General features: G+C 45.1%; 1 protein-coding gene across 4 annotated transcripts in view; it reads right to left on the bottom strand.

Annotated features, from left to right (window-relative positions):
• Nin (ninein) overlaps positions 1-20811 on the bottom strand; it is a 100212-nt gene that overhangs the window by 59388 nt on the left and 20013 nt on the right. For all 4 annotated transcript variants that reach the window (XM_038337322.2, XM_038337323.2, XM_038337325.2 and 1 more), the window contains exons 5-6: positions 18165-18246; positions 6446-6615 (exon numbers count right to left, since the gene is read on the bottom strand). In XM_038337322.2, coding sequence (XP_038193250.1) covers positions 6446-6615; positions 18165-18246 — 252 coding nt within the window. The remainder of the gene's footprint in view (positions 1-6445; positions 6616-18164; positions 18247-20811) is intronic.

Here is a 20811-nt window from a genome sequence, read left to right as displayed (position 1 = left end):
CCCAACAAAGGCGTACTGTGAGCAGTGCCTATGTGCACTTCAAGCTGCTGGTGCTTAATGAAGCCTGAGGCGTCACATGGGGTTACATTAAATATAAACTTAGCTGCTTTAGCGCAGTCTCTGTAATAGCCTTGCTCACACTTATCTGCATTTGTGGACATTTCCAAGAATATGAGGAAAGGTGGAGCTACAGGTCAATTGCAGAGAATTACTGTGGAGAAATACCAATAATTATGGCTATACTTACAGGAAAAAGCCTCTCAACCAATGATACAAAAAAGACACCGCGAACTACCACCCCCAGCCTAGAAATGACAGCCTTAGTGTGGAAGCGTCAGCCTGCAGCAGCCTCCCCTTTGAATAGCCCCAGGGAGAAAAGATGAGCCCTTACTCTACACCGGCTTGCTCATGCTCATGCGTCGGGAGAGGATGAGATCCTGGTGGGAAGTGAGGTGCCTGGGGATGGCTTTGATAGGCGAGTGGGACACTGTTTTATCCGACCACCCACGCACACCTCCTTCCACAGGACCTCAGGAAAAGCATGATTGGACTCAACCTGGAGCTAAAATTAGTTTCCCGCCAGGGAGCACAGCCAGACCTCCCTCGGCTCAACTCCTGATAAAAGGTTTCTGATCTTTTTTTATTGTCTTCATGGAGAAAAATCTAAAGCTACTTTTGGAGGTGGGGAAAGGCAGTGAACAGGACCCATTGAAAGTAGGGGAACTGACAGACCTCTAAACTCAGCTAAGCATCCCATCTTGCAAACATAAGTCTGTCTCCAGATCCCCACCTGACATTCACACTAGGGAAGGCCAGGCCCTCCCCTTCTATATTGCCTGAGATGCCTGAGTTGAAGATGCCTTCACCTCTTCAGCCCCCGGAGGCATGAGCAGCAACCGCAGAAAGGATAAAGATTCTAGAACAAGCCCCTTGACAGGTAACTTTCAATTGCTGAGGCTAAAGCAGAAACCGACCAGCAAGCAGAGACACTGCATGCTCACAAAACGAATGCCACAGGACTGTCTGCCCCAGAGAAGGCAGCCAGTAAGTAAGGCCTCAGCCAGGGTCGCTGGTGAGGAACATTACTTTAACTATGTGAAGATGTGTTACATTTGTTTACATTGTAGAAGGCAGCCAGGAAGAGTGAAACCTCAGCCAGGGTCACTAGTGAGGAACATTACCTTAACTATGTTAAGATGTGTTACATTTGTTTACATTGTGGCATATACTTTAACTATATAAATGTGTGTTACATTTGTTTATGCTACATTTGTTCGTTATGTAAACCTGGTCACTAGTGAGGAACATTACCTTAACTATGTTAAGATGTGTTACATTTGTTTACATTGTGGCATATTACTTTAACTATATAAATGTGTGTTACATTTGTTTATGCTACATTTGTTCGTTATGTAAACCTGGTCACTAGTGAGGAACATTACCTTAACTATGTTAAGATGTGTTACATTTGTTTACATTGTGGCATATACTTTAACTATATAAATGTGTGTTACATTTGTTTATGCTACATTTGTTCGTTATGTAAACCTGGTCACTAGTGAGGAACATTACCTTAACTATGTTAAGATGTGTTACATTTGTTTACATTGTGGCATATTACTTTAACTATATAAATGTGTGTTACATTTGTTTATGCTACATTTGTTCGTTATGTAAACCTGGTCACTAGTGAGGAACATTACCTTAACTATGTTAAGATGTGTTACATTTGTTTACATTGTGGAATATTACTTTAACTATATAAATGTGTGTTACATTTGTTTATGCTACATTTGTTCGTTATGTAAACCTGGTCACTAGTGAGGAACATTACCTTAACTATGTTAAGATGTGTTACATTTGTTTACATTGTGGAATATTACTTTAACTATATAAATGTGTGTTACATTTGTTTATGCTACATTTGTTCGTTATGTAAACCTGGTCACTAGTGAGGAACATTACCTTAACTATGTTAAGATGTGTTACATTTGTTTACATTGTAGAAGGCAGCCAGGAAGAGTGAAACCTCAGCCAGGGTCACTAATGAGGAACATTACCTTAACTATGTTAAGATGTGTTACATTTGTTTACATTGTGGCATATTACTTTAACTATATAAATGTGTGTTACATTTGTTTATGCTACATTTGTTCGTTATGTAAACCTGTGTTGCTGTTTCACCTTGCCTACCTAAGGCACCTGCTTGGGCTAATAAAAAGCTGAACAACCAATAGCTAGGCAGCAAAGGGATAGGCGGGGCTGGCAGGGAGAGAGAATAAGCAGGAGGAGGAACCTAGGCTTGAGGGAGAATGAGAAGCCTGGTGGCAGCTTCCAGGCAGCCTAGCCATCCAGACACAGAGGAAAACATACAAAATGAAAGAAAGGTAAAAAGTGCCAAGGCAAAAAGTCGATGGAGAGAAACAGGTTAAAATAAGTTATAAGAGCTAGCAAGAAACAGGCCTACTATAAAGCCAAGCATTCTATGTCACGATTCAGGAGCTGTTTAGTGGCCCAAAAGGAAGTTGCTACATACAGGCCACAGCCACACAAAGTGGGATTTGCCCTTTTTCTGGGAGCTGTGAACCCCCAGATCCTGAATTTCCTGTAAACAACTTGTTTTCCTCTGCTCTGAGACAGCCTGCAGCTGCTCTGAGCACAAGACCCACAGGAGTTCCCGATGGCAGGGGAGTGGTTTCTGGTGCGTTTGGCTGGGGTGTGGCTATCAGTTAAGGATCCCTATATAAGCTGCCCCTGTACATAATGAAGGGGGCATTCCTGTTTCAAGGATGACCCGTGTCTCTGTGTGTCTTTGTGTGTTTAAATCTCCAGCTTCTTGCTCGGCCCACGAACTGTATGGCAGCGCATCGAGCGCAGATGGGCGTGATGCACCTCACCCTTTGAACCCCAATAGGAAAAAAACTTGAAGGGATAAATTGATTTGAAAATGATAGTGTTGGGCGCAGAGTGGAGGATTGCTTGCTTAGTATGACCAAAGCTTGGGTTCAATCTACAGTAAAAAAAAAAACAAAAAATGGCAGGGTCAACTCAGCCTATTTTTTTAGACAAGAAGCAGTTGTGACAACTTCGCCAGGCAAGGCAAGAGAGTACCTGGCACCCTTGTAGATGCTTTGGTATGGGATGCAGCAGACTATGGCAGTGGGGAGTTTCTGCTAGAAGCAGAGCTGCAGAGAAAGGACCCTTTCCAGCCTCTGCTGCAGCTCTTTTAGAGGGTGGTGAACAGGGCAGCCTGTAGCATCAAAAGGTCCCCACTGAGGTTTCTGGAGGATTTGTAGGAAGCTGTAGCACACTGGGGTGAGGTGATCTCTCCATGTCACACTTCACAAACAGCAAAGTTTCTCCTGCCTCCGGCTTCAACTCTTGCTTACTCACATATGAAACCTAAGGCTCACCTTTTAAAATAGCAACCCAGCAGAGTAAGAAGTTACCCAATAAGTCGGTAACTGAGCTAACAAAGATGCAAGAAATAGACTGCCAGGAACACTGACTCTGCTGAGGCTGTCTGGGTATCCCTGGGGAGAAAGCAGAAACTACTGTGTGAAAAAATAAACAATTATTGGGTTTCTTAGCACCAAGAAATAATATCTTGACACTAGTCCAAGAGATAAGGTTCTAGACTTAAAGGTTTCCAGATAATTATGCTTACCTCTTAAAGTGTCGACTCTTTTTCAAGATGTATATCTCAATTAAATTTCATATCACACAGACTCACAATAAGACAGATTTTTTTACATAGTAAGAGGACACCCTCTCCAACAGCAAGGAAAACACGGTGTTATGAATATTCAACTGCACGGCATGTACAGATTCTTGCCCTCTTAAAACTGTATGCAAAATGCCTGTGCATGTGAGCATGTGCGTTTTCCCAGGCAAAAGTCCCCGTCTGAACGTTTCAAAGGGACCAAGAAAGGAAGAGACTGCTGAACTGAGTGTTTGAGGTGGCCAGCAGGTCTGTCCTAGGCTGATCTGCCTGGGGCACCAGCAGGCCCTAGGCCACGTGCTCCTTCTCTGCATTCTTGTTGGGCACATGTCACCCACACTGTTCTTACTCCATTTTTGTAAGCTCTTTCTTTCTTCTAGCTGTTTTTCTTTCTCCTTATGTTTCTGCCACTAAACCTTCATTTGTAGGGTGCAGATAAGCATCCTTTTTTTCTCTTTGTTTTTAGTATTTGTTGTCAGCTTCATTTCTTTCCCCACACCTGGGCTTGTCCTAGTTTCCTTTAGGTTTGTAGGTTTCTTAGGATGTTGAGGATGGATGCTTGGTTGCTAAGGACATCCTTGGGAGTGAGTCTATAGATCTTAGTAATGTGGATTCCAAAAGCCCATGAATATACATGAATACACAGACACACACACACCCAGTCAGTCTGCAGAAACTTCCGGAAAGTGGAGGTACTTTGTCTCTTTTCCAGCTCATATTCGTGTCTGGAATATTTACAGCTCCAATCTGAGTTGAGATTTGCAAGAAATATTTAGCACTTGCTCAGCAAGGCATTCATGATCATGCTCTATAAATGGGATGTTGGCAAAGGAGTCATAAAGAAAGACTAAAGAAATGTTACTGTTTCTCCCTTACTGGCAGATTACAGCGGTGTGCAGGATGGAAAGAAGGGCACTGAGAAAGACAGGGGAGCCAGTGTGTGAGCCGAGCTGCACCCCGGTGTGACAGGGTACCAGTAGCATGTGAGCCGAGCAGCACACAGGTCTGACAGGGGAGCCACCGTGTGACCCGAGCTGCACCAGGATGTAACAGGGGTCTCAGCGTGTGAGCCAGGTTGCACTAGGGTGTGACAGGCCCAGGGAAGAGGAAAATCTCTGTCAGATGCCAATCCCTGGGAAAAGCCCTAGCCCATGCTTTGAAGCAAGAACCCAAGTGCTTGAACCACATCTCAAAAGCTAAGATGCAGGCTCTTTTACATACATCAAAACATGGGGCTAGAGGGATGGCTCTGCAGTTAAGAGGACTGGCTGCTCTTACAGAGGACCCGGGTTTAAGCCCCAGCACCCACATGGCAGCTCACACCCATCTGTAAATCCAGTTCTGGAGTTTTTGATGCCATCTCTGACACCACCCCCACCCCAGGCTACAGGCATGCACAGCGTGCACATACAATAAGTGAATCTTAAAAAATACTGAAAAAAATGGAACACGTGACTTCCATTCTTCTATCATGGAAGCTGCTTCATGGTTTGAGTGTGAAGACAGTGAAAATTTTAGTTTTTTTAAATCTGTGTACATGCATGTATGTGAGATGTATGCTTGTATGGTGGTATATGTGCACGTGTATGTGCATGGATACTTGTGTCCATGCCTGTTGTAAGTTCAGAAGAGGACATTGGTGTCCTGTCTTAGCATTTTCCATCTTATTCCCTTGAGGCAGGGTCATTCTCTCCATGATGTGGGAGGGTCTTCTGTTTGAGTTGATTTCATTAGCTAATAAAAAAACTGCCTGGCTCATTTAATTGGCCAGCCCTTAGGTGGGCAGAGTAGACAAAACAGAATGCTGGGAAGGGAAGTTAATAAATTGCCATGCCTCTGCTCTCTGGGCCAGACTGCCGTGCCTCTCCTCAGGGAGAGAGATGCAATGAAGCCAGCCACCAGGTCAGACATGCTGAATCTTTCCCGGTAAGACACCGCTCATGGTGTTACATACATTATTAGATATGGGTTAGTTAAGATGTGAGTAAGAGGCTGAACCTAATGGGCCAGGCAGTGTTTAAAAGGATACAATTTGTGTGTTGTTATTTCGGGGCATAAGCTAGCCAGGAGGCTGAAAGCCGGGCTGCGGGAACGCAGCCCGCAGCTCCTCACTACATCTCTACTTGGAACTATGCTGACCACTAGCAAGCCCCCAGCATTCTTACTGTCTTCATCTATAACTTCCTTCCTATCCTTCTACCACCCCACCATGGATCTTCTTGCCTCTACCCTACTTCCAAGCCCAGTGGCATATGTGTGATCCCACCTAGCTTCTTACATGGGTTCTGGGGATTTGAACTCAGCTCGTCAAGTTTATGCAGCAAGTGCTCTTACCCACTGAGCTATCTCCCCAGCATTGGTTAGCTTTATAAGTCACTATAAAAGGCAGCAGGGTTGGGAGCATAATGGGGAAAGATACAATTCTAAGGAAAGCTAGGAGAATAGCAGACAATAACTGAAATCGAGGTATATACACATAACAAGGGACAGACATAGCAACTTCTCAGACATATCAACTTTTCAAAACCTAAGACATGCGTGAAAACACTCAAATTGGAAGATTAGCATCTATGCCTCAGAGGCACAGGAGGGAAAACGAGCAAGGAGCCATATCTGAGCAGAGCCGATTGCACGATGAACGCCTAACTTCCGGCTCATGCTAGAGTGCTCATGCCCACGATGGATGACTCTGCCCGAGACCCGTGACTATGACAGGCTCCTTACCTCACTGCCGTCACCAGCTGGGAGGTGTGACGGCTTTGCTTCTTCATCTAGTGGCTCGAGCACTGTCACCTCTGCGAACTCTTCCACAGATTCTTGAAACTCGGGTAGAGATCTTCGTCCATAACGCTTGCCACCTCTAACATATTTGGGCTGAGCCTCTAGTGAGCAGTCTGGACAGGGAGACAAGAGTTAAGGCCGCATTACATGAGAAGTAGCCGCAAGCTGACACTTGTAGGATAATAATCCAGCCCTGTGGGCCAGCTGTGGTGGCCAGCTGTGGTGGCCAGAGGCGCGCATGAGTCCTCAGGTTGGATGCAGCGAGGTTTCTACTTCTGATGGTCCGGAGTCCCTGCATCCATGCATCTGCAAGTTACAGAAGCGATGATAGCAGAAAGAAATGGGTTGAGAAGCTCATACTAAGGTCAGGAGGGCTGGGCATGTAGCTTGATTGGTAGAGTGCTCGCCTAGCAATCACAGAGTCCTGGGTTCGATCCCCAGCTCCCTGTGACCTGGGTATGGTGGTCTTCCAGTAATCCTGCCCTCGGGAAGTAGAGGCAGGAAGCCCCGAACCTCGGTGTCCTCAGTTACACAGTGAGTTCGGGGCTAGCTGGGGCTACAGGGAACTCCCTATCAAAAAGGGGATATAGGAGTTGACGACATTTGATTTTCTGTTTCTTAAGCTGGTGGCTTTAAGCACGGGAAGGCAAAAGAAGTAGAGAAAGAGAAGAAAAATATCTAACCAAGAGACAACTTCTAGTAAGTCCTGGACCTTGTACAGTTCGGGAAATTAGTGTCCATACCAATTAGTGCAAAACATCCTCCCTCCCACTTTAGGGACCCCTTTATTAACTGTTCTCCTTTCTGATCTACCAGATAAGCAGAGCAGCACAAAGACTAAACTCACACTGAGAATTCTAATCAATTATTGACAGCTCCTCACCGCTGTGAAACCTGGCACCAAGATTTCATTATAATATTATAAAATTAAAAGCTGTGGAATAAGCCGGGCGGTGGTGGCGCACACCTTTACTCCCAGCACTCGGGAGGCAGAGGCAGGCGGATCTCTGTGAGTTCGAGGCCAGCCTGGTCTACAAGAGCTAGTTCCAGGACAGGCTCTAAAAAAAGCTGCAGAGAAACCCTGTCTCGAAAAACCAAAAAAAAAAAAAAAAAAAAAAAAAGCTGTGGAATAAAATAGTAAGTGGAAAGCCACATTAAGAAAAAAAATGGTATAGTTGGGCAGCGGTGGTGCACACCTTTAATCCCAGCACTCAGGCAGAGATAGGCTGATCTCTGTGAGTTCGAGGTCAGCCTGGTCTACAGAGTGAATTCCTGGACAGCAGGGACTATTTCAGGGAGAAATCTTATCTTAAAAAAAATAAAGAAAAGAAAGGAAAATGGTATCCTGCTTCTTTTGTTTTCAATGTCAATGACCTGTAAATAAAAAGGGCCATGCCCAAGCGAGTCATCTCCATCTCAGGAGAACTCTGGTGTTCAAGAGTAACACTTCTCAAGTTCAGCAATTACCATTTTCACTTTTGCCACCGCCAGCCCTCCCACCAAGCACCACGTCTACAACCATCACCTCTACGGCTGCCACAGGCGCCACCTCCTCTGCGACCACCTCCACCAGCCAGCCCCTCACGCTCTACTCTGAAGCTTTAAAGCAATACAGATAAATACTTCACTCCGCTCAAATGCCATCCTCAAGATTTGCAAAGGCTTTGCGTAGTTTTAGGGGAAATAAAATATTCTATTAAAATATAAAAGAGTGGCAATGATCTATTGCCTTACTGTCTGTCTCTACAGACACACTGACTCTCAGGAGGACACACTCTAGGTCCTGTTTGAACATGACAGTCTAAGCACGCTCCAGAACTCAGACACAAGTGCTTTAAATGACATGTGTACATATATCATCAGGACAAGCGTGTGTAATCAGATATGAGCTGAAGGAATAAAACCCTTTTTTAACTCTCAATGGAAGCAAGGTTGGGGTGGTGGACTCTTACTTCAGCATCCCTGGGAAGGCAGATGACCCTGTTTACTTGTCTACCTTTCCCCTGTGTCCTTCCTTGAGCACAAACTCAGATTCTCTGGTGCTCACAGATGCAACCAGGAACATTCTGAAATGTTCAGGAAAGCTAAGAGTGAAGTATTTATGATAGCTATGCAATTTCCAGCAATATTAATATATAGCTCTTTATAAGTCCCAGCCAAGACATTCCATTAGATGGAGAGATTCTCTTCCAGGAAGTGTTTAAGCACACACAGTTTGTATTGAAAATAGCATGCACACTTGAAGGTACCTTTCATCAGAAGTGAGTGTGTCAGCCTGTGTGTATTCAGGAGTGGCACAGACACCGGAGCTCCTGGTTGGCAGCTGACACCCACAGGTGCTGGTCAGACAGGAAGCAATGCAGAAGCGTCCTTAATTTATTAGATGGTCTTAAATTTTAGTGGCAGACAACAGGATACACCATTAGTGACTATGAGGGCTTAGAAAGGATTAATAGGGAAACGTATAACCCAGGGCGTTCCAAGTATGAGAATTAGGTTGTAGCTGGGGACAGAACAGGCAACGGAGTTCTTATTGTGTGGTGCACTGCTTCTAACATGAAAAGTATGGGAAGCAACAGCCTCTGCAGACGCCAATGAAGATGGGGTTCCTAAGCTTATCTGTGGGTAAAGTGGCCCCCTGGCTATTAACTCTCCCGTCTGTGATGGCAGGGAGCATTGATGGAACCTAAACAAAAAAAAGGTGGCCAATGTGAACTGCTAGGAAATGATGTCAATTTGGGGGTTACTTATTTACTTATTTTTTTTAATTTCAGGAACTTTAAAATCTCTTAAATGATATTTTATTGTAATAACCAATTGCAAGCAAATTTTAAGATTACTTCTATAAATCTACATATGTATATACAGAATCTATATATGTGTATATGCACCCACACACATATCTAATCAGCTCATGTGTGTGTGTGTGTGCGTGTGCATGTGTTTCCAATCCCTAAGCAAATTTTACTAGAATGAAGACGTTAGCATGCACATAAGAAAGGTGGATTATTAAGGATTCCTTGTCAGAGTTTCCCAGACCCCATGTGGCTAATACAAACCAGGCCACCACAGCAGTTAGAAATGGTTATCCCTCAGCATCACACACTCACACATCCCTGTTCTGAGAACATCAGCATCACTCAGCTTACAGGAGGGAAGGAGAGACCCTGCGAGTAAGAAGGTCCAGAGAGGACGTTCAAGGTCAACGGCCTTGGCTGCGGGGAGCCTTTGAGAACTATGATTCTCTCCAACGAAGTCAACTGGGCGTCCCAAGGTAACAGCAGCAATCCAAAGAGGAGGCCACTGTGGGACTTCAAGGTATCCTCAGACGCTCAAGTTGAAAAGCGCAGGGTCTGCCCACATAGCACATCTCATGAGAGGAACTGCTGCCCTGGGGCAAAGGTGATTTATTTTGGGAGTGAACCCAGAAGTGACCGTTTATTGGGGTTTCATTTGGGAATGATTTTCTTGATGCCAGATAATGTGGGGTTATGAAGAAATGGAACTGTTTTCACCTCAGGGCTTCCTTCAGCATAGGCCAGACCCCCAGGGGAGGGTGGACGGTCCTCCTCTGGAGGCTCAGCTGGCAAAGAGCCTGCTGCACAAGCAGGAGGACCCGAGCTCGGACCATCAGAGTCCAGTTCAAAGCTGGACCTATAACCCCCGCTCTGGGTAGGGTGGCAGCAGAGGGTCCTGCGGCTTTGCTGGCCTGTCAGTGTAGCTTCTCAGAGCTACGCCCCTCTGGAGGAGCTGCACCGGATGGCTAAGAGTGTAAGAGACCCTGTCTAAAAGAAATCAGGTGCGGCCGGGTATTGGTGATGCACCCCTTTAATCCATGAAAAGGAGGGACCCTCTAAGTGATAAAAGAATCACAATGAATGTTATCATCATTGTTGATATAAACAGTGATCGCTTATCCTGTGCTACACATATTCCTTCTTACCGCATTGCTAAATATCTTGACATGCATTATCTTTAGGAGTTCGAGGCCAGTCTGGTCTACAGGGCAAGTCCCAGGACGACCAGGGCCTTGCAGAGAAACCCTGTCTGGAAAAACCAAACCAAAGGGGGAAAAGAATAAGAAGGTGAGGAGTGGATAAAGGAAGACACTCAATGACAACTTCTGGCTTCCACGCGCACGTACACACACCTATGAACATGCACACACTACACACGAAATAAATCATAAAATAAGACAATAAAATAATATTCGGCATTAGAAAAGCCCGATCCCTCTTGGGGGGTCTCTTCCATCCTAGAAAAGCTTAGAGAAGGGTCATGGCTTTGAGGCAGTCCCACATGGCCTAGTTTGGATGTCTGTTTACTCCATAAACCAAGCACCCGGTTAGAAGTAGGGAAACAAAGAGAAACCTGGATTCAAGTCTCTAAAGATGTTTGAGTAAGGTGGGGAAACTCACAGGTTCTACAAAGCAGGTAAGAAAGAAAAGATTTTAAGTGGGGAATTCAGAGGGCAACGAAAAACAACGCCCACTCATTTCTCTTCCACCTAGGAGGCCAACAAAGCACATAGGTCTCATCATTATTCTATAGCTCATCCTAAGAGGAGACGCTACAGAGAGGAGGCAGGGGCATGGATGGCGTGTGACCAGAAGGCCCAGCACCTACAGGAAAACTAAAATTGAGGTACAGTGCCTCAGACAATGGTACCCCGAGTGGATGAGCCAGTGTCAGGAAGAGAACAAGGCTCATAGCCTTGACTCCTCCGCACCTCCCAGAAGCATGAGGAACAATCCTGTGTCAGGCTCACTTTCTCTCCCTCCTAAAACTGGATCGCCACCTCCCGTGTGCTGCTGGAACACTCGCTGTCTCTGGAGTCCCTGTGTACTGATCTTGCTCAGGCTTTCCCTGGATGCAGGGACCGAATTCTAGGAGCAGCGTCTATCCTAGTTCTTAACTGGCTGGGAGATGCTCCTTGCAGGAAGAGAGACAAAAGCACGCTTCGTGAGGTTCTGATCAGCTCTGCCGGATCTGGAAGGCTTTGAGGGGAAAGCTAGCCAAAAGCAGGGGAGGAGTGTGGTGTGGCAACGCCCTGGGCCAACTGGGCCAGTTTTACAGTCTAGCTCAGACTTAGAGCAGCCAAGGATCTGTGGCCACGAAAAGATCTGCACCAATAACAATTACACTGCTTCTCAGGGTTCTCCAGGAGGACTGACCACATGACCTATGTGAGGAGGCTCCACAGCTGCTGCCCCGTTTCCCTGACCGGATCTTCCCTGATGCTTAAGTTTTCAAAGAACTTCTTGGCTCAACTTTCATGGTGTCTTTCCTCCTGTGCTGTCACGTAACTCATACTGACTGCAGCTTCCAATTTAAACATGACCAGTCACGTTTCTCTACAAGCACCTTTGTGTGTTAGGATTCCCTATCTGCTTAGACTGTAACACTTTCTGGGGCATCTGTATTTTATGGGAAGAACGCGGGCATTAAATAAACCTGGGGTGAGATACTACCACCAGGATCTTGGGGGATAGGAGTCCTTAACTTCATGAAGCCTTCATTTCTGAAAAGAGGGAAAATACTAGTGTCTGTGGAGCAAGGTCACAGTCCTGTCCAGCGGCTCCTGTCACAGGAGCTCCTCCCCAAATTCTAGCCCTTCCGCCCAGGCTGCTGTGGAGATGCTGGCAGCCTGAAGCCATTAGCGTAGGAAGAGGTACCCAGCGGTGGGCACCTGGCTGAGCAGAGTCAGGAAGAAATCTCCTCAGCCTTACTTTCTTCCAACACGTCGGATTTGTGGCAGATGTCTAATAAGACTGTTCAGCTCAGAAACCGGAGCCACCCGGGTCTTGACCTGATCCTAACTTTCTCTTCCCTGTTAGCTGTTTGTCCCTTTGTGGACAGGCTGCTATGAGCGGATGAGCCAACTCTCCAAGACTCCCGTGTCCTTCATGTCCCCTGTGCAGAAGCCTCCTTCCACATGCACGCAATTGAAATGAAACACACGGGTACCGAGCACATTGTTTCATTATCAAGATTCTCTGCACCCTATTTACTAACCTCAAGTAACATACGTATTTGTAGGACACTGCATGGAATTTTTTTTAAAGATTGCCCTTTATCCTTAGTAAAATCATCCGAACAATAAGCAGCCTTCTATGGCATTTTAATAACTGCTTAGACCCCAATTATACACATAAGCCACAATTTGCCTACTGACACACTGCCAACATTTTCTCACTCGACCACACACACACACACACACACACACACACACACACTATCCAAAGTGAGCATCCGTTTATACACACTTCATGCGCATCCATGATTATTTATGTATCATGAAATCTGAGAGAAGAATGCATTGATTAGCGAAAAGCATCCTACAGCTTACAGCGAAGGCTCTGGCATCTTACCTGACCACCAGTAGGCACATGTGTGTCCAGCTTCACAACACACAGAGACCCTCTTTTGTGTTTAAGGTGGGAGCTCGCTGTTACAGCCCAGGTTGGCCTTGCACTTGTGTTCCTCCTACCTCAGCTTCCTCAGCTGTCACGTTAAGATGACAGGCATGCACCACCATGCCCAGATACACACAGTCTAGCACCTACTTCTATGGTTGATTTTGATGGTGATGATGGTAGTTTAGAGAAAACTTCTGATCCTTACAATCAGAAGAGAGCCTATGTTCTTATCTGAGGCAAAGAGCGGACACAGACAAGCCTCTGAGCTATATGTATGATGGCTTACCAAGTCTGCGGCTAGACTCCAGAGCTTGGCCTAGCACACGTCCATGCAGGCGCAAACACATCTTTGATCGCTATGAATCAGGATCTTGCCCCATGCCCAAGAAACCCACTCTGCTGTGTAGTTGCTAAGTGAATAAAAGGGCGTGTTGGTTGCATTTATGGCTTTTTGACAAATAAGGAAAACAACTGCAATTAAATGGAATGGCACTCGGAACATAAAAGTTCTGTAACAGAAACCACCACCTGCCAGAACAATGCCTCATCCTGTTTTCCCAGTGAGCTGGCTCTTCCCAGGCTGAGCTCCCCCCCTCCTGCCAACAAAGGAGAGCCATTTTCAGGGGGCTTCTTGCATTATGCTAACATTTACTTCACATCAGAAACCTAGTAGAAGATGCATTTAAAAAAAAAAAGCCAAGATCTAGAGACTGAAGCCAGGAGTGTGTTGGCGCCGTGCATTGTATAGCCAGGCTAGTGTGTGGGCGCCGTGCATTGTATAGCCAGGCTAGTATTTCCACTACAACCCGCACCCCCCAACCCAAAGCCATTACAAACTGAATAACTAGTTAATACGTTGTTGCCCCCTCTTATTCCAAAAGCATGACTTAAAGATTAAACAGCACACGCAGCAGCTATGAGGGAGTCCTACCACTGTCACTGCCAATCAGGCTGGAGGCTACAGAGGACACCCAAGCACAGACAGTTCCCTCTCCTGCCCTTATCTAAGTTTCATTGTCTCCATTGTTGCTGTCCTTTGTATAGGAAAAAACTACTACAGCCTTAGAATTACAATGGCCAGAGTTATGAAGATGCTAAAAACTACACAAGAGAAGTTACAAAGGGTAGAGCCCAAGACTATGAAGTTAAAAATAACCAGTTAATTCCATAGCTTCTCAAATCCCCTTAGAGCTTTGCTTTGTATTATTTATGTGCAACTGCCTTTTATTAGGAGACAGAAGCGTGAAACACTGAGCATCTGCCCTTCAGAAGAACTCTTCCGAGTCCACTTATGTTAAGTAAAATCTTACAGAAAGAGAAAGCTTAGTGTTTGTGGCTTTCCCCTAGATTGAAATAATGTCATTCAGGCATTAGGAGATATCATAAGTGACCCGTAAAGCTGAAAGGGGTCTAACCACTTTTTAGATACCAGCTGATCTAAGACCATAAAGGTGTGATGTATGAGGTCACACCATTGAAAAGGCTGAACCAGCATTTTTTTGGATCCAGGTTCTTCGCATCAAACCAAGAAGGCTTTTCGAGGCTGTCGCCTGGTCGAGTACCTCAAGGGTTGATTGGGTTGTCAACTTGAGTGGATTAGGAAACGTGTGTAACTGACTAAACACGTGTGTGCCTGCAGGACCATTGCCAGAGAGCACTGACGTGGGAGAACGTGATGGGGGAATGGCCCTCACACTCCATGTGGGCTGTGACAGCCCTTCCAAGAGTGGCCAGGATTCAAAAGAAGTCGAATGAATGAGCTGAGAATGTGTGTGACCCCTGCCTTCCCGATTCTTTGTGAGCGAGTGGCTCTATGGCTATTTTTTGCTCTCCTCCCTAGATGTCAGGCTCTAGCATGTTGGGTCTTTCAAGGGTACCTAATACCGGTGTCTCTCCAGGGGTGGGCACTTCTGGGTTTTCGGTGCTAACTCGGGATACCTGGGCTCCCTGGTTCTTGCCTCTCTAGTACATAGACAGCCATTGTTGGATTGTTCAGGCACCGACGTGTAAGACAGCCTAGGAGACTCCGTTTTATAAGCAGTATTTCTATCTGCATACGCATATACACATCCCTTTGGTCCCGTTTCTCTAGAACGCCTGTCTAATACAGACACGGGACGTTTTGTCTTCTAGGACTCTTGCTGCCATCAGTTCGTGACTCTCTGGGTTTCTCAGCCTGTACACCACGGCCCTGTCTGTTTAGTCCCCTCCCCAGTTTTGTCTTTTCTCTCCAGGTCCAACTGGATCTCAAAAGGCGTGGCAAACAACACATGTAGGTCCGTGTGGGAAGACAGGAATTAAGTTCTGAGCTCCCAATGATACAAGGATGCAGGCAGCTCTGTCCCGACAGTCAGGCTTAACTAATTACAGGTCACTCCCTCCTGCTGCTACCTTGGACCCCTTGGCAGACTCTGGGATGGGGTGCACAGACTGAGGACCTGCTCATCCATCTGAAAGTTCAAAGTCTTTAAACTGGAGGCTGGAGAGATGGCTCAGCACTTGAGAGCACTTACTGCTCCTGCAGAGGACTGGAGTTTGGTTGTCGGCACCCGCATGATGGCTCACCATGGCCTGTAACTCTAACTCCAGGGGATCGCATGCCTTCTGCTGGCCTCTTTGAGTGCTAGTTACACACAGGGTGCACATACATACACCCAAGCACACACATACATAAAAAATACTTAAAACTAGGTTCTGTACATGTGTTGATGACACAGTATTAACCCTTGCCCTGTCATTTATTCATAGGACTTTACTTAGGCTCGACCCTCCTTTATGCCTCCATTTGGCTTTTTATAAAATGGCAGGGCTCTTTCTAGTCCTAAATGCTGCAGTCTATCATTTAAGGACGATAATTACCATGAAGGGGGAGGCAGGGATGAACTCAGATAGCCTGCTATGCAAACCAGTCAATCTGAGTGGTAGAAGAATCAGATTCCAAATGGGTGGGGGTACGTTTCGGTGCAAAGAATGCCTTGATACCCATGAGCAACTGGCGGGCCTAGGAAGACAGAGGCCAGTGACAGACAAAGCAGCGATGTGCAGAACAAAGCAGGAAGTGTGAGAGTCAGGGGCCACAACCCAAGCCTCCTAGTAGATAAAGTACTCAAGGCACTGACTCCATTCTGGATGTGTATCCTGCTAGGATTAACAGGGGTTAACAGCATCACTGAGACACTGGCTAAAATGTTGTCCTGTCCATAGGGATCTAACCATTGGATTACACTGGTTTGGAAACAGTTCCGTCACATGGTGAAATGATTTTTTTTTTTTTTAAAAAAAAGCATTTTCTCCGTGATCCTGAAAGACTGGTCCAAGGGATGGCCGTTGTCTGCGCAGTGTGGAGCCCACCTGGAGTACTGAAGCCACCCTCTGCAGCTAGCACTGTCAGCTTGACTTTCCGGCAGTTCCCAAGCTCATGGTCCTCCTGCAGCTTTTGCTATTGCTGGGCTCCAACACAGTACAGCCCTGGGGTCAGCCTCCCCATGTGTGGTCACCACAAACCTGTATTTTGACAGTGGCAATTTTCTATCAGAAGACAGTATGGGTTTTCAAGAAAGGATGGTGAAAGTGTCCCATGGATTAATGCCAAGGCTGCCCCCTTCCCAAACCATGTGAAAGCACAGGACACAAAATAGTTTAAATTGCCTATCCTCGTATTAGCCCAAATCTACCATTCTATCCGGGGCTCCCAGATCTAACATAATTGCTATCAAGGTAACAAACTTTTAAAAATCAATAATACCAAGAAGATGTGAGATCCCACAAGTAACAGAAGTCCATCCATATTCCGGCAGTGATCACCTATGGACATCCTGCTATTAGCCTAAAAGAATGCAAGAACTTTCCCCCAGGCTCAGTAGGAACTTCCAGGAAGTTGTATCAAGCCCTGGGTCCAGGAACAGCCTTACTAAGGGTAGATAATAACATGGTTAAAGGTAAAGCCTAGATGCATGACCCAAATCTGGAGCATTTTACAAAGTACAGTGGAGACCCAGACCGCTGGTGAAGAGAAGAAATGAGTTCCCATCTGTGTTCCACATAAACAGGTCACACTAAAGGACTCCATGAAATGCTAATGATCTCTGCTCAGACGGGACTATAGTTTTTTGTTTGTTTTCTGTATCTAAAGTCAGGTTTACAGAGGTGTAATTCATCTACCCATGCATGGGTGGGGAAAGCAAGTATGATCACGGTATTCCCATTACAAGAGACAGAAGTTACAGTACCCTTAAATTTCCTGATGCCGCATTTCAGCTAGAACCCTGTCCCTAGCCCATATCAATCAAATGATGTCATAGTTCTCTATACGTAAATATGAGTTTCTACACTTTAGAATTTCCCTCAAATATTTATCACATTTCTTTGATTTTAAAGCATATATACACCGGTACCAGATTTGAACACACTTAAATTAGAATACATTTAACCATTGATAACATTTTAGGTTATATTTGACAACACGTTTCTCTTTTGAGATGTGTAACTAGATATCTTACAATATATAGAAGTTTTTAAAAAAACAATGAGGTACAACATTTATTCTTCTTTCATGACAGTTACTTAATATTTATGAAGGCTAAGTGTTCTTCTAGGTGCTAGAAATATTGATACACTATATTTCTTTTATATATATATATATATATATTGAGAGTGGGGGGGGGTCACACAGACATCATTAAACCATCATGTGGCCATGCCTATAAGCAGAGGGTTTTCTGCTCAGTGGGACCATATAGAATTCTCTTGGTGGCCACATTTCTTCTTACAGGAAACTTTTCCCCAGATCATTGCTCACATAGACACAGGAAGTAAGGCTGGAGGAATTACCACTCAGCTTCACTCTGCTCGAGCCAAAAATGAGTTCCTGTTATACCCTCTGACACTTGCCTAGGAATAATCCAATGGTCTCTGCTACAATGTGCAGCTGTGGTAGAGAGGTCTCATTTTAGAGTTTAACAGCTGCAAGGCTTTCGGGATGATATCAAAAGAGAAGTCTCTGGAAATAATGGCCCCGTCTATGAAGAGCGGACGTCCCAAATCCTCCACATGCGTACTTCAAGGTCCTCACATTTTTCCTCCAGAAAATTTTTCAAACTCTTTTGGGGAGGAGGGAAGAGCTGGGGATTGAACTCAGGGTCCTGTGCATACTGGGTGAGCACTCTAGCACTGAGCTATATTCCCAGCCCGCGCCTGGATATCTTTTAAAGGGGAATACAGAGAAGAAACGTCAGTGCTCTTACCTGACTCCTGAAAGTGCTCTTCACCGGACAGGGTTCTAGACAAGATAAGTATTAACGCTTCTTTAAATTGGTCAAAATGTACCTAAAAAGCAATTAAAAATAAATTTAAAATCATCTCCCACAGCCCTAAGAATGCAAATCCATCCGCAAGGCATCTGAACTGTCTGTTCCCAACCTGACAGCCTTGAAGCAAATCATCACCCACGTCTGTTCTCTTTTTCCTTCGTCTCTTTAAAGCATGGGAGGAAGGACGGGCTGGTCCTTACTGACGTCTAATACCATGAACACTCCTGTGTTTATGCACAGATACGAATATCTATAGCTCCTGTGGAAAAAGCGAAGCTACCAACCCTCTGTACACTCAGGAAAAGATACATTTTGAACTCTCAACTACTTTTACCTTTTAAACAAGATCAGAAGAGAAAGGCATAAGGTTCAATGTCAGAAAAAACTCCCCAAGTAAATGACCCCTTGTCATGTTAGCCATAGACACTTTCATCTCGAGATAGACTAGAAAGAAATAAACACTTTTGAGGAAAAACTTACTATATGGTTTTGCCTGAGGCAGGTATATAATATTTATCTCCCAGATCCCCATAGTATATAAACAAACAAAAATCAATGTTAAACACACAGAATGCAAGAAGCCTGAGATGCCCTTTCAGCAGTTCATAAATCTATAATTGCCTTGACCAGCATGGGGGACTTAGGGGAATACCCGTCAGAAGTGCTTACAAGGGTAAAAGTTCTACTACACCTTCAGTTTCTGTGACCTTGGCCTGGGACAGCAGGGACAGGTGATATTTCTAGTCAGCATAATTCTAGTCTGAATGTGTGGCACTTCTTTTCCTGGAATTCTATACAGTCATAAGACAAGATGAAAGCCGGTGAGTGTGAAATTTGTACCGCTATTGGATCCTGTGAATGCCATTTCTCAGCGCTGGCAGGTGTGCCTGGCCTTTGACACTGGGACACAGTGTTCTCATCTACAAAGCTCATGCTTGAGAACCACACAATCGAGTTGTTTTTTTTTTTTAATGGAAAAGTCCCATAAATGTTTAAGTAAGTTTATGATTTTTGTGTTGGGCTATTCACAGGGTATGTGAATACCCTGTATACCCTGAATGTCTGGATAGTGGTTTCAATATAGAAGATAAATTTTTAAAAAGTTCCAAATTAAGTTTGGGGAATCAACAAATCATATCCATTATCTAAACACTGGCAAAGTTCACGTACTGTTGCATCTGCACACAGCACACGAGAGCTGGAGTCCATTTCGAGACTGAATTAGGAGTCGGGTTCAGTGGCTGCAGCCGGTAACTCAACCACTAAAGAGGCCAAAGCACTAAGTTTTCCAGAGTGACAGAGTAAGTTCCAGGCTAGCCTGAATAACAAACAAGTCAGTTGTGGTGGTGCACACCTTTAATCCCAACACTCAGGGATACAGGCAGGCAGATCTCTTGTGAGTTAGTTCTAGGCCAGCCTAGTCTATAAAGCTAGTTCCAGGATAGCCAGGGCAACACCAACCATGTCTCGGGGGGTGGGGCACTGTATTTAGTTATAATTTGGTAATTCTCCCAATGTAGATAGGAGTTCTACTACACTTTGATTCATTAAAACTTCCCCCAAATTATATTCCATTTAGAGTTTTAAATTTTTTGAAATTACTTATATTTATGTGTATATGTAAACATGTGTGCCTACTTGTTTGTATGTGAATGCAGGTGCCCATCATGGCTAGAAGAGGGCATTGGAGCTTCTTTCTGGAACTGGAGTTAGAGGTGGCTGTAAGCTACTGGGTATAGGTACTATGAGCCAAACCCAGGCTTCTGCAGGAGCAGCAAGTGCTAACTACTGAGCAATCACTTCAGCCCCTATGTTCCTTTTAGATCATGTGGGCTTTACTTAATATCCTATTGTTGTTAAGGAGTATAACTTGATGGTTTGATACATGTATAGACTGAGATGGTCACCACAATCAAGTGATGCAATGTCTTCATCACCTCAGTTACATATTGTGTGTGTGTGTGTGTGCACACGCAAATTTCCTATAATTATGGACTTTTGGAGTCAACATACCAAAGAAACCATGAACAGAAGTCTGTCCAGGGAGGCAGAGCATCTGCTAAAGCAATAGGTTGGTCCATGGAAAGATGAATCAATTGCAGGAGTGTAAGCTCTGCTAATTTGTGGTTTGCTGCTGACAAATCATCTTCAAACCTCAGGAAGAAAGAAGCACAGTCCTGACTTCAGAAATAGACTCAGGGTGAACTGGAGTTCACATGGCTAAGGCCGCTCACCCAGTTCACAGCATCACACATCTGGGTGCTCAGTCCAGCTGACAGGGGGTCTCCGAATGGGGGCGGATCTGCTGCTCACTGCCCTCTGTGCCCTGGCTAGCTCCCTGCTCTGAGTCTGATCTGCAACACTGGGGCTATCTACCAAACATCTCGTATGATTCATCTGACAAGTATGTACTGAACAGCCGCTATGTGCCAGACACTAAACCTTAGTAACACAGCAAGGATGACACACAATCTGCTGTCTTCAAGAAATTCAGATTCCTAGGAAACGTCACAGGATGTCAGGCAGGTACTGAAGAACGATGCATGCATTTATGATTTTATAACACTACTTCCTGAAGCAG

Source organism: Arvicola amphibius, chromosome 7 (genome assembly GCF_903992535.2).
Source record: "Arvicola amphibius chromosome 7, mArvAmp1.2, whole genome shotgun sequence".
NCBI lineage: Eukaryota > Metazoa > Chordata > Mammalia > Rodentia > Cricetidae > Arvicola > Arvicola amphibius.
Note: the sequence above shows the minus strand (reverse complement) of the source record. Positions and strands in the feature narration are given on the sequence as shown.